Raw genomic sequence first — 14337 nt, 5'->3', positions numbered from 1 at the left:
CATGTCAAGTATACGTTGGGTTGACTTGAGTGAGTTTACACACACTTACACGATATTGGGTTGTTGTCCTTTTTTATTCAAAGTTTTTAGCTAGAGCATTGATTTTTCTTATTCAGTGTTGAAATTTTTCCCTACTTGTAGAATGCTTCTCTTGCATGCTTATGATGAACCTAAGTCCAAGCACTTTCAATTTTCCTTCTATATTCTTGAATGTTTTATTTTTGCTTGAGGACAAGCAAAAGCTTAAGTCTGGGGGAGTTTGATAATTGCTTGTGTTTTAGTAATGCGAAATATTCTTTTCTTACATTGAGCATTACTTTTCTCAGATTTTATAACTTATTCATGTGTATTTGTGTTCTTTTGTGCATGAAGGGTTGTGAAGGCAATTGTGGAAGAAAATGAACCAAAAGTAGATCGTGGATGCATTTATTAATGACGTCTTGGAGTAAACAAACGTGAAAGATACAATTTGTGAGCAAAGATATGCGAGTGTGTGCCAACCTCCATTATGCTCGAGCGAATATACAATTTGGAGGGGCACAAAGGTAGTCACACTCATGTGTTCCAACTTGTGCAAAATTAGCAAGATCTTTGTCAATGTGTTTTTATTGAAGACGTGAAGCGATCTACCTCATGGATGTGTGCCCGTTCATGTGGCCTCAATGAAAAGTGTGGATTGGGGAAGTATTTTAGGGGAATATTGTAGCAGTCTACTATATCAAATCAATGTGGCAATTACTGTTCATAGCTCACAGAAAATTAGTGTCCTGAAAAATTCACATGGGCGTGTAGAAATTCCACACGCCCATATGAATGCCCAATTCCAGCCCTATTTAAGCCGCGATTTCAGACATTTTGGAGATCTTTTCTCCAATCCTTCTCTCATCTTTTCCCCATATTTGGAGGCGCTCACGACTAGGGTTTGGAGATTCTTTGGCTAGGTCTTTAGAGTGGTTCTATGGCCTTCGACATCACATTCCTTTGGGAGATAGTTATTGAGGGAGCTTTCGTCGGTATAGATTTGGCGAGGTGTACCCTAGGCTTGATGAGGGAACCCTTGGAGAAGATGAGGCAACTCCACAAGACCATCGATACGGACTACGAGGGGTTTTTCTTATGGATTGCATGCTTTTACATTCGATTTCATTGTTGATTGTATCCTACTCCATTGAGAGCTAATCCCCTAGTAGGTGCTTATACTTGTAAACCCTAGGATAATTTTGTTTCATTGATCACTCATTATGTTTCTTTAATTGATGTTTTTAATTGAGTTCCAACCTTGAATGCTTGATGAATTGATTTTCCCTTAGAGTGACACTAGGGTTGAGAATCTATCTTGGTAATCCTTGTGGATAAGTGACACACCATAAGGGTTAGACAAAGCTAGGTTGGAGAGGATCGAGAGGGTGAGTCAAGAGGTAGCGGAACATTGCCTTTCCCTTCCGATGTGATTTATCCTACCTCCACGTTCCAAGAGTTCTTTGCGGTCACAATAGAGTGAAGTGCTAAGAAACAAACTCCATTGGGGCTTAGTTGCGCAAGCAATAGAGTGAAGTGTTGAAGTAATCATTAGTGCTGGGGCTTAATTGTGACTAGGGGTCTTTCGTCTAGACCAAAGGGTTAGATCTATATTAGGGAATAGGGTTTATCACTTGGAATCCCCAAATCTTCATGCAACTACATACAGTGTTAGGCATTAAGAGTATCCCTTTCCGCTGGGACATAGTGTGAGGGTTAGTCACGGTTGACCTTAGGTTTGGGACCGTGTGTCTTAGGATTTCCATGACTCATTAGACATCAGTTAGGTGACATAATGATTGGTCTTGTACTTAAAACAATAGTCCTAGGGTGAGCAATATTCTGGTGCCCCATTTAATATCGATTGCCTCTCCTATTATTCTATTGCGTCTCTTTCTTCTTTACTTTATTTCTATTTTTATTGATATTGTTCACATCACTCTTTAATCATTTTCACTATAGCTAAGTAGCAATACTTGTGTTTCTGAGCATTATTCCCTGTGGATACGACTACCCACTCACCAGGGTACTTTATTACTTCGACAACCCATGCACTTGCGGTACTCACTCGTAAAAGGTGTGTTAACAAAAAAATTCATGTCAAAACATATGTAAACCATGTGTATAATATGCACTCATCAAATACTACCACACTTTATCTTTTAATTATCCTCTAGCAACAATGCGGAGAATAGGAAAGAGATAAGTGCATGAATTCTAATCTCAGAACACACAGGCGTCTCTAATGCATTAGAGGGTCTAGTGATGAGTGTATGCGCCGAAAGTACAAAATGATAAGTTTCACCTAAGAATTGTACTTCCCCTCATGAGTGTGTGCCAACCCTATCCATGTACCCCATGAATGCCCATAATCAACTAAACCCCATGACCTTATTCTCCAAAAGAGTAACTCCTAGAACTTATTACATAGGGTAGTAGCTTCAAACACTCTTGATGTAGTCGTTTCTCTCCGTAGGTCATCACATTTATACTTTTAATGCCTAGGATCTGACTACTTGAGAATGGCATTTCACTCTTCATAAATGATAGCTCTTTCTACCATCTTTTGCACTATTTTCCTGGTAGTGAATTCACTAATGAATTCTATTTTATTTTTAGACTATTTGAAAACTTGTCTTTTTACTAAAAGAGTCAGGTAGTTTGTGTCTTTCCTAAGGTATAAATGGCTATACAATCAGGTTATGGTGATAAATAGATTGGGGTTTCCAAGATGCTAGGTGAAACCAATTGAAGTCCAAAGAAATCACACTTACACTAGTGTCCCCATAAACTAGAAATTCCTAACTCAATATAATAAATTGTCCTAGGTCATACATCATCCAATAAACTCATTTACAATGAACCCTCTAAAAAGAGAGTGAGGTGGTGGTGCAGTATGGCTAGAAGAGGCAAGGACTGGAGACAAAGGAAAAGTATTGAGGGAGGATGAAGTAGCCTTAGGGGATGGTTGAGTAAGCAGGCAGCTCGAGAATAGTGGAGCCAATGTCACAATAAGTGGTTCCACGGAAGGTCCGAGTTGAGCACAAACATCACCATAGCAAGTAGGGTTGCAATAGTATTAGGCGTAAAACCCCCAACCATCATTATCCTCATTGTCCCCTGTAAAAGGCCCATCCCCAGACTAGTCAGGTGATGTAGGGACCCCGTGAAAATAACTTCAACTCAGGGATTCATTTCATGGTCATGTAAAGAATCTGTGATGGTATACCCAAGGTTGAGCGAGAATCCATATTTCACACTGAGGAGATACAGGAAATCTTGGCTATTGACCACACCAGTGTTGTCTCCCCGCTTAATGAGTGATCTGCTAAGGAGAATGTATACATATCTCAAAAGGGGCAGAATAGAATGAGATGGCCTTCGACCCACGGCAGTTGAAGATAGAGTCGGTGCTGATCTAGGACAAGCAACTCTTCTGAGACCCCCCCAAATGGATGAGAGATGAGCAATATCTTATACTTGGATCTCTAAATAAAATTGGAGTCATATAGACCAAACAAATCACAAACTTAGTATAACTCATGTGATGGAGGGCACTATAGAGTTGAAACTGGACCCGATCAGCCAGATGCTAGTTGACAAACCCTTTATCCATCTCAAATGTAATGAGGATCTCCAATGTTAGGTTACGGTATTAAAGCACTCCGTGCTCTTTTCAAGTTCTGTCTTCTTTGCCTCTACACATGAATACAATGTTCCTAACCCTAAGTTTTGGTGATTATGGAACTAAGACCATGTATAGAATATTAAATCATACTTAGATTGAAGTTAAAGGCTAGAAATAAAAAGATTTAAGGCGAAAGAGTAATAAATTTATGCGATGAAGAGAAATAAAGAGATCCGTGAGAAACAACCTAGGGAAATCACGAGAAAAGACACGCAAATGAATGACCAATGACAGTGCTTTAGCATAAATAAAACACTATGGTTCCAAAGGTTTGGCCCAAGTATAACCTAAGCATGGCGTACTTAGGCCACGCTCTTCCCAGTTTGAACATTTATTTGGAATATGAAAAGTCCTTCGGCGTCGTGCTCCTAGAAAGAGCATGAGTGTACTTACTGATGATGAGCCCGTGCTTATTTTAAATATTCCCAGTTTTGTCTAGAAAAGGTAGCACGCCCCTGCTCTTGATCCTCTTACAATGCTTCATAGAAACACTCCCTAAGGAAGAGCATGCTTAGGTTATGCACTCAATAGTCCTGGTTGCTATCCTTATTCCTACAATTTGCACGGCCAAGACATGGTCGTGCTTCACTTGTGCACTTCTCACTAATTCCTCTAACTCCTAATCTTGGCCTACTTACACCTGCACTTACGCATTATTTACACAAAACATAAATATATTGCAATTAAGCACTAAAATAAGTAAAACACACCAAGAAAACATAATAAAATCATCAAAATCATCAACAACAAAAGAAAACACAAAAAATAAAAAAAAACAAAAAACTGAAATTAATAAGAAAATTTGGGTTGCCTCCAAAGAAGTGCTTATTTAACGTTGCTAACTTGACGTACCTTGCATAGCACTCATTGAGCCTTATTAGACTCACTACATACTGTTTGGGTCGTTGTCCATTGACCTTGAAAGTTAGCCTTTAATATTACAAAAATCCATAATGAAACCCAAAACTAGAGATATAAATGAAAATATATGAATAACTCCCTCAATGCTTTTCTTTAGTGGATGGTCACATATGTAATCTTTTATCAACTCACTACATAGCATTTTCTAGATTGCTTGCTTAAATGATTTGACTACGAGTACATTGATGAACTAATTAAGAAAATATGACTTGACAATGCTGGTGAATTTGTCTCAAACTTTTAACGAATATTATATATCTATTGGAATTGATTTTGAACATCTTATGGTACATATTCATGCATATACATAATGGATTCGCAAAATTACTCATTAAGCTTTTACATCAATTACAAAACCATTACTTATGAGATCAAAACTTCTAATTTCTTCTTAGGAATATGCTAATTTTCTTGTACAGTTGGTTTTTAGTAAAGAACCTAATATTTATCATTTAAGAATTTTTAAATATCTAGTTTATGTTCCAATTGCTCTACCACAAACACACTAAGATGGATCCTCAAAAGGATGGTTAGGAATTCACATTAGATTGAAGTCTCCATTTATAATAAAATATCTAGAATTATTAAGAGGAGACTTTATTCACAACTTGGCTTATAGATTGTCATTTTGATGAATCAATATTTTAAATATTAGGAGAGAAAATAAATAGTTGGAGAAATAGAGTGGTTTGAATGAATTATCATTATCTCATCATGATCCTCATACTAAACAATATGATTTGGAAGTTCAAATGATTATTATTTGTAAATTTTAGATGAACAACTACCAAACTCATTTACTAGCACAAAAAAGAGTAACTAAATTGTATATACCAACTATTAATGCTCTAATCAAAATTGATGTTCCTATAGGACAAGTTAATGTTGCAAATGAATCTAAATCATGCATCAAGTGTGGCAAACTTGACAATTACAAAGATAAAAATTCTCAAGAAAGAAAAGGATCTAAAAATCAAGATGGCCAAATTGATGATACTGTAACTCTAGAATAGTCTCTAGAAGTCTCTAGTCATAACTAATATTTATGTTCCATCAAAAACTCATATACCTAAAATTTACAAAAAAGAAGAAATCTCAATAGCTTATATCATGTAGCCTTATTAGACTGTACATCTCTCTTTGTATATCCAAAGAATATGTAGGAACATTGAGTGAAATATTCTATAGCAACAAAGAGAGTTATGAAATCATTAGCACCATATTAGAAATTCCTCCTAGAATAGTTGTTAATGCAAACAACAAAAACTTTGCTATTATAAATAGAATAAGATGGAACTATTGTGTTAATAATGCTTTTTGCATATAATGTAGCCCTTGATATGATAAATTGTGAGGATCATAAACCAAAGTCTACTGAGGAATGCAGATGAAGAAAATGTTATGCAAAATAGAAAGACTCAATCGAGTTAGAACTAAATTAGCTTAGAAAGTGAAAAATTTTAGACTTGTAATCTATACACCTGAAGGTGTAAAGCCAAACAAACACAAATGGGTATTTGTGTTAAAACAAAATAAGAAGGATGAAACTATGAGATATAAAGCTCAACTTTACTCTCAAGGGCTTTAACAAAGACTTGGTAATGATTATGATGAGACATACTTACCTGTGATGGATACAATTACTTTTCGATACTTAATTAACTTGGCAATATTTTACTCTATTTGCATTTAATTGATGTTGGTACAACCTATTTGTATTTATTGATAGTGAATTCTATTTAAAAGACAATGAAGGATTTAGAATGACTAAAATATGCAATTCAAGTTCTCAAGAACATTATTTAATAAAATAAGACAAATCTTTGTATGAATTGAAAAATTCTGGACACGTGTGGTATAACCATCTCAACGAATTTTTGTTGAAAGAATTATATAATAATAATCCCATTTATCAATGTATTTTTATGAAGAGATCTGAAAATGAGTACGTTATAACTGTTGTTTATGCTAATGACTTAAATATTATTAGAACTCGGGAGAATTTCCAAAAGCACTAAATTACTTGAAGAAAAAGTTTGAGATGGAGGATCTTGGAAGAACAAAATTTTCCCTTGGATTACAAATCGAATATTTAAAAGTGACATTTTTGTACATTAAGAAACTTACCCAACAAAAGCATTGAAATGGTTTTAAACTAGACAATTCACATCCATTGACTACCCCAATAGTTGTAAGGCCACTAAATATGAATAAAGATATTTTCATACAAAGATTCGGAGCGCTAATAAATCATGCTGATTATACATGACATGATATATCATTTACTATCAATTTATTAGAAAAATATAGTTCTTCTCTCATACGAAGATATTGGAATATAGTTAACTATATAATTCACTACCTTTGAGTTACATGGCATATAACTTTGTTTTTCTAACATATACCTAAGTTACATTTAATTAGTTATGTAGATGTAGGGTATTTATTTGACTCACCTAATGCCCAATCACAAACAGGCTATTTAGTTGCATGTGGCAATACAATGGGTTCATGATGATCAATAAAACAAACTATAGCAGCCATATCATTTAATTATGTAAAAATTTCAATAATGCATGAGGCAAGTCGAGAACGTGTTTAGGTAAGATTTGTGATTCAACTTATTTGAGGGTCTTGTGGTTTGTTTTCCAGGAAAATAATCTCAATTGTTTTATATAATAATAATGCTGCATATATCACCCAATAAAAAAAAGTATATTTAAATAGATAGAATTAAACATATTTTACCAAAATTTTGCACTCATGTTCTTCAAAAGATTGGTGATATTAATATTTAACAAGTCTTTCGTGTAAGTGATAATCTAGCAGATTTGTGCACAAATTAAAGACACTTCCTACTATAATTTTTGAAAAGCTAGTCTATAATATTAGAGTTTGTCAACTCTAAGATTTCAAGCAATATTGTCATGAGGGAGAGTTAATAAGCATTGTACTCTTTTTTTTTAACTATGATTTTTCTCACTAAGTTTTTTAGTGAAGTTTTTAGTAAGACACTATACAGTCATGTATTAAAATAATAAGGTACGATTTTCCTTCACTAGATTTCTGTTAGACTCGGTTTTACTTATAAAGTTTTAATAGGGCATAATATTATATATTGAACATTCAAAGGCAGATGTTATGAACAAATATAATTTGTGGATCTAATTATATAAACTCCTACATCTCTTCATCTTCAGTAACACAATACACCTCATTTGCTGCTCGTGTTTATAATTTTTATAAAGAAATTAAATATATATGTTTTTCAATATTTCTTCTTTATCTAGCGTTAATCTGGATGATTTTTCAGATAACATTCTTAGTTACATATATTATTTTCTTCATATTTCCTCTCGAGGTTGGTGTATTGTGTTTTTTTCTCAATTCTATAATAGTACCAAAATTCAAATATATTTATAATTTCTGTTTAAATGTTTAAATAGATAAAAAAAAAACAATCATATACCTTTACAAAAGCAATTTATACTTCTTTCAATTAATTATAATCTTATTAGTAAAGCTTAACAAATTGATCTTCAAAAACTAAAAATACATATTTTCTTAATAAAATAATAAAAAGATAAAAAAAATTCTAAAACTTAGGTTAAAAATTTTCAAATAATAGTATTAAACTGAGGGGCCGTTTGGTTTGTGGTAATGACATATTACCACGTAACGAGATTACCATGGTAATATGAGTGGGAATGTTATATGATTGGAAATATTGCAGTAATTTAATATAACCATGTTTGGTTGGAAACTCTTATTGCCGGGAATAGTTCATTACCGTGTTTTGTTTTCATGGTAATCAATTTGTTAAAATATAAGAAGTTATAAGATTACCATGGTAATCCAAGATAGACACCAAATTTGGTGGTAATAGGATTACCACTTTCTTGGTAATATTTATAAGTTGGTAATGTGATATTACCATCCACATTACCAGCGATGCAATACCAAACGTGGTAATATTTTCATATTAGCACGTACCACGTGGTAATCTTTCTACACTACCACGAACCAAACCGCCCCTGAAGATAATGTTGTTTAAATTATGGCAACCCGCTAATATATTAAAAATTTTCAAATAATCAAATAATAACAGTAATCAAGTTGTTAAATATTTCGATTATTTATAAATATATATATATATATATATTTTGGTTATTGTGTTTAAGTTTTGGATCTCATAGATTATCGATCTTATTATATTGAGCGATGCTATTTTTATTCCCGAATGACGTGGATGAACAACTTGTCATCCACATCCTCATCTAAAATTATAAAACCTTAAAAATACTTAAATTCTTAAAAAAAGTTTAAAAAAATTATAAAACTATATCTAAAATCTTAAACCCAAATACTACGAAATCTATACTAGAAAAATCTAAAAACTTAAACCCTAAACCCTAAATCCTAAGCCCTAAACCTTAAATCCTTTGTCCCTAAACCCTAGGAGGGGGTTTGTGATTTTCTGTTTAGGGTTTAGGTGAGAGGATTTTTCGATTTATTATTATTTTTACAATTAAATGTTTAAATTTATTATTTAGATAATGAAGAAAAATTATTTTTTTTAAAAAAAAAATAAATAAAGAAAAGATGACGTGGATACTGAAATATGAAAAAATTTATTCTATAAAAATATCATTACTCCATTATATTTCATACGTTTTAGATTATCAAGCATCTATGCCATCAAAATTACCATTTTTAATAACACTCACAGACCCAATTCATTATGCGGTAATCCCACCGGGTATACCTACACCAATACAGCACATGTGACAACACACGACCCAAAAGTGGCGCCCATCAACTACTCATCGAAATTAACACTAATTAAGGGAGAACAGCAGGCATGAAATCATTAAAAATTCACATTAAAGATAATCAATAGTAAAATTCCTAAATTACGCCCTTAGTCATTCAACGAAATAACCAAAACACCCTCTCCGCCCCAGAACGCCTCGTCAGTTGTCACACTATAAAAGGCCCCTGCCAAAAACGCTGCTTTTCATCAGCACTGCTTTCGATTCACAGGAAACCAAGCTCGGAAATAATGGCGGTTTCTCTCCCCGATGAAGAGCTAGAGGTCCTCAGCCATGCGTTCTCAGGTTCGTTGCTGTTGTTTTCTTCAAATTTATCTTGAATGTTATCCGAAAGGAGTTTCGATTGTTGTTTTTTGTTGAAATTTATGTGTAAATGAAGGATGTGGAGGGCTTGGAGTGGATGAGAATTCATTGGTGGACATATTGAAGAGATGGAAGCAACCGGAGCAGCGTAGTCTGTTCAGGAAGAGCAGCTCTAAGTTTTTCAGGCCGGATGGACACCCACATCACTATCTCTTTGAGAGATGGGATGATGCCCTCATTCGCACTCTCAAGTTTGAGTTCGCTCGTTTCAAGGTAATTGGTTTTTATTGTATTGTATTTTTATGCGTTCTTTATTAATTGGGTAAAAATCTTGTTTTTGTCGATGAAATTATCAATTGTTACTTAGAAAATAAAGAAATTTTGACTGGTTTTTTTTTGTTAGGAATTTATTATGAGTGATCAGAGGGGAGAAATGGGGTATTAGTTATTCATTAGTTTTTATAAACTTCAATTTTTTATCATCGCTTTGCTCGTTGAAGACCATCCATTTTTTTTTTCAATAAAATTATCAACTTCTAGTTTGAAAATAAGTAATTCTGATCAATTTTTATGATTTTCATCATCTTTTCATTTGTTAAAAATCTTGTTTTGTTGATGAAATCATCAAGTCGTGTTTTGGAATATAAGAAATTGTAATTGAGTTATCATTGATTTGTTATGAGTAATTTAAGAGGAGAAATGGGCCATAACATTGTCCTAGTTATTAAAATATTCATTTGCTGCCTTGATTTTATCTGTTGATTCCTTTGCAAAATTTTTTTGTCGTCTGCTATATGTTAAAAATTCTGTTTTTGTTGATGAAATTATCAAATTCAAAACGTAAGAAATTCAAATTGATTTTGGATAAGCAATTTATTAATGAGTTAATAGTGATGAAAAATGGAGTATAACTTTTCTTTATTTAATACTCGTGTTGTTCTTGAGAAACTGAATTCGTAAAGCTTTATTGAAAAGAGTTACTTCAGAACTGTTTCTTTTAGGTTGCTCTGTTTGAATTAATTTCAAAATACAAGTTCATGTGAGAATTCTCTCTAGGCGTGCATTAACCCCAATCATTCAAATAGTTTCATCATTCATTTCATCAGCTGACCTCGTCTTTTTCTTCATTGAACCAAGAATCCTTTACCTTTGTTTTTGGTCTTTTATCTGTTTCCATTAATATAGATTTGTCATCATAGAGAAAGGAAAGAAATTGATCTCAACCAAGTACAAAACAAGCATGATTTATGTAAAAATTAGGTAGAATTTTCTGTGCATTCTAATTAGATGATGAGATCTCTCTGTGCTACAGGAATTGGTGGTGCTATGGACAATGCATCCATGGGAAAGGGATGCTCGTTTTGCTCACTATGTGCTCCACAAGGCCTACCCCTTCACCATCCTGGTAGAGTTGGGCTGCACTAGATCATCTGAAGAGCTCCTTGGTGCCAGAAGGGCGTACCAAGCCCTCTACCACCATTCACTTGAGGAAGATGTCTCTATCCATGTCAAGCAAGACTATACCAATGTAATTAGGACAACCATGGCGTTATCATTTTGAAATTACCACCCATTCCCTATGCTTCTTGGCTGCTGCTGACTTGGATATGTATATATATATTTTTTTTGTATGGACAGTTGTTGCTTGGAATAGTGAGTGCATACAGATATGAAGGTCCAAGTTGGAGTGAGGAAAGAGCTAAATTAGAGGCCAAGGTTCTTGGTGAGGCTATCCGAAATCCTAATGCAGTGAAGCCTGTAGAGAATCAAGAAGTCATTAGGATACTGACCACCCGGAGCAAGCTTCAACTTAGAGCCACCTTCGAACATTACAAGGATATTTACGGGAAGTCGATTGATGAGGTTTGGATTTGGTAGTGACTTTCTTTATAAATCCCTCCTAACTGGCTTGAGCTTCCTGTATGACTCTTTGTTTTTATGGTTAGGATGTTGGTGATGATTTGTGCTTGCAAGAGACTGTCCTATGCTTGAAATCACCTCCTACCTATTTCAGCAAGGTAAGTAATTTTAAGGCTCATCTAACAAGTACCTTTTACTGCTAATATCTGTTAGCTGTTGTTCAAATTTAAGGTTTCTAAATTGATTTTCAGGTGATCAATGAAGCCTTGAGAGACGATGTCAGTAAGAGCACCAAGGAGGCTCTCACCCGAGTGATTGTAACTCGGGCTGATGCAGACATGAAGGATATCAAGGATGAGTATCAGAGGCTATACGGGGTTGAACTCGAAAATATGATAAGCAAAGGAACACATGGTAACTACAGGGATGCCTTGCTCTCTTTGGTGGCAAGACAAGAGTAAGAAGCTCACATCCATCTCTTAAAATCGACGGTTTCCTATTTAAATTTCTACATTAGTTGTTGTCTGTGACCTCACCCGGCTGTACTCTGAGTTTCCCTATCTTGCTCCTTTGGTTCTTGGGAATTTCTTCTTTTCCATGAAATCAGAATAAAAGCTTGTGTTGTGTGCCCAATACTTCTACATTTCAAGTATTTGAATTTATTCCTCTCATTGTAAGTTGAATAGTCATATATGAATAAGTGATCAATTTCCTGCGTTCTCTCTTTTCGGATTGTTGTTGTTTGATTGTGTCACTGTCACATCTTATGTTGCTGAAATCTAAATTATTGATGATCGTCTAATTCTAAATGTGAACAAGAGTTTGTGACTTAGTTGTATTAATTTTAATTTCACTTTCAATGTTTTAAAAACAATCTAAGACCAACTTTTGATAAAGATCTAAAAGGCAAAAAAATAAAATACCAACATCAAAGCTAATCTGTCTTCACAATAATTGAATTTTGGTAAAACTGTTTTAAGATATAAATATTGAAACCCCCCTCGATGAAATTAACATCAGCAATTATTAGGAAGTAGTGATCATCCTTGAGTTTATCTTTATAAATATTGTTGGGTATATGAATGAGCCGAGAAAAGGGTTTGCTGTAAATTATGGAGGTTTTATTCACTAGTAAGAAGTTCAACATCTTCTGAACGCTACTGCCAAACGTCTATGCTTGAGAGCTTGTCATCGGAATGCCTATCTAGTTTTTCTTTTTTCTTTTTTCCTTTTTTCTTTTTTTCTTTTTTACAAACAGTAGAAAAGAATTATCAATGTCACGGATCTCAAGGATAAAGTGGCAAAAGTTTCATCCTACTTCTCCTTACACTATGGTAGCAGTTGGTTAGATGTAGTTGAAAATACAGTAGATTTTCAATCACAGTGTAGTTGACTGTTATTGAAAATGCTGGATTTCAAAATTTTGTGTTTGTTTGGGAGGATTTGTAAATCTGGATTTTGAAAACATGTCTTTGGTTGGATGTATTTGTAGGATATAAACACCCTTGCTAAGGGTACTCCACCTTGGTCATTATTAAATTTAATTAATTATAAATACACAATTAATTGTTATTAATAGTAACCAAAATAATTATACATATAATTGCTTAATTTAATATAAATTTATGTTTTCATTACAAATTATTGTTATTTTTTATAATTATAAAAAATATATTACACTATTTATAATTTTTTATATTCATAATTTTTTATATTTCTAAAAATATAATAGTAACCATTTATTATTTAGATAAAATAATATCATGATTTTATTTTTATTTTATTTATATATAAATTTATTAGAAAGTCTCACGTGACACAAGAGACTTTCTATGAAAATCCCAAATGCAGGAGATTAAACTACGGCCGATTTGGACGTAGTTTGAAAACCAACTAAATTCATCTCCACTGCATTTCTAACTACTTTCAAATTCTCAAATCCAACCAAACAAACACCAGATTTTGAACTTTTTTGTAATTATAATTACATGTAGTTTTATATACTGCCAAACAAACACACCCTATATGTTTTTTATTTTTAACAATACTCGATCCATAACCACCAACACTTTTCAATCCATAACCGCCAACACTCTTCACAATAAAGCTAGTGCCGAAAAAAAAAATTTCAGTGAAATTAGTGCTGCTAAAGTATAAACCTTTGGCAAATCTGTATGTTTCAAAATCTCTTATTTAATCTAACAATTTTTTTCTAATTTTATTAAAATTTTTATAAAATTGCTTTTTCACTTGCATCTCTATCCACTTTTGCTTTCCAAATACGGCAAGCTTTGACAAACTTGTGGGAGATTACTTGAATATGTGAAGAACAATAAAAGTAAATAAAATCAAGTAATAATTTCTTAAAATTCAAGATTTTTTAGCTATAATTTTTTTTTGTCTATAATTCTATGCACATTAATGCTGGCTAACATTTTTTCATAATAGAACCAATGCCGCTCAGCTATAAATCCTTTTTGCAAGTCTCTTTTTCTAATTTTATTAAAATTTTTATAAAATTACTACTTCACCTGGTCAGCTGGTCCTCCATATACTTTTTGTATTCCAAACATGGCAAGCCTTGATAAACTTACAAGGGATTTTGCTAGAATATGGAAGAACGCCAACGACTATTTGGTCTATTGGTATCGGGTCCCTTGAGTAAGGTGTTCGCTCGAGTGTCGAGCGTGACTCCCCGAATTCGATCCCCATCTC

At 33.4% G+C, this 14337-nt stretch overlaps 1 protein-coding gene across 1 annotated transcript; it reads left to right on the top strand.

Annotated features, from left to right (window-relative positions):
* The first annotated feature begins 9596 nt into the window (after positions 1-9596).
* On the top strand, positions 9597-12350 carry LOC120265811 (annexin D4). The gene is made up of 6 exons (XM_039273784.1): positions 9597-9744; positions 9839-10035; positions 11075-11290; positions 11401-11625; positions 11709-11780; positions 11874-12350. Exons 1-6 carry the CDS (start codon positions 9690-9692, stop codon positions 12081-12083), a joined length of 975 nt encoding a protein of 324 aa, XP_039129718.1. The 5' UTR covers positions 9597-9689; the 3' UTR covers positions 12084-12350.
* The last annotated feature ends 1987 nt before the right edge of the window (positions 12351-14337 follow it).

The sequence above is a fragment of the Dioscorea cayenensis genome, chromosome 7 (assembly GCF_009730915.1).
Source record: "Dioscorea cayenensis subsp. rotundata cultivar TDr96_F1 chromosome 7, TDr96_F1_v2_PseudoChromosome.rev07_lg8_w22 25.fasta, whole genome shotgun sequence".
Classification (NCBI taxonomy): Eukaryota; Viridiplantae; Streptophyta; class Magnoliopsida; order Dioscoreales; family Dioscoreaceae; genus Dioscorea; species Dioscorea cayenensis.
This window is presented reverse-complemented; position numbering and strand designations above follow the sequence as displayed.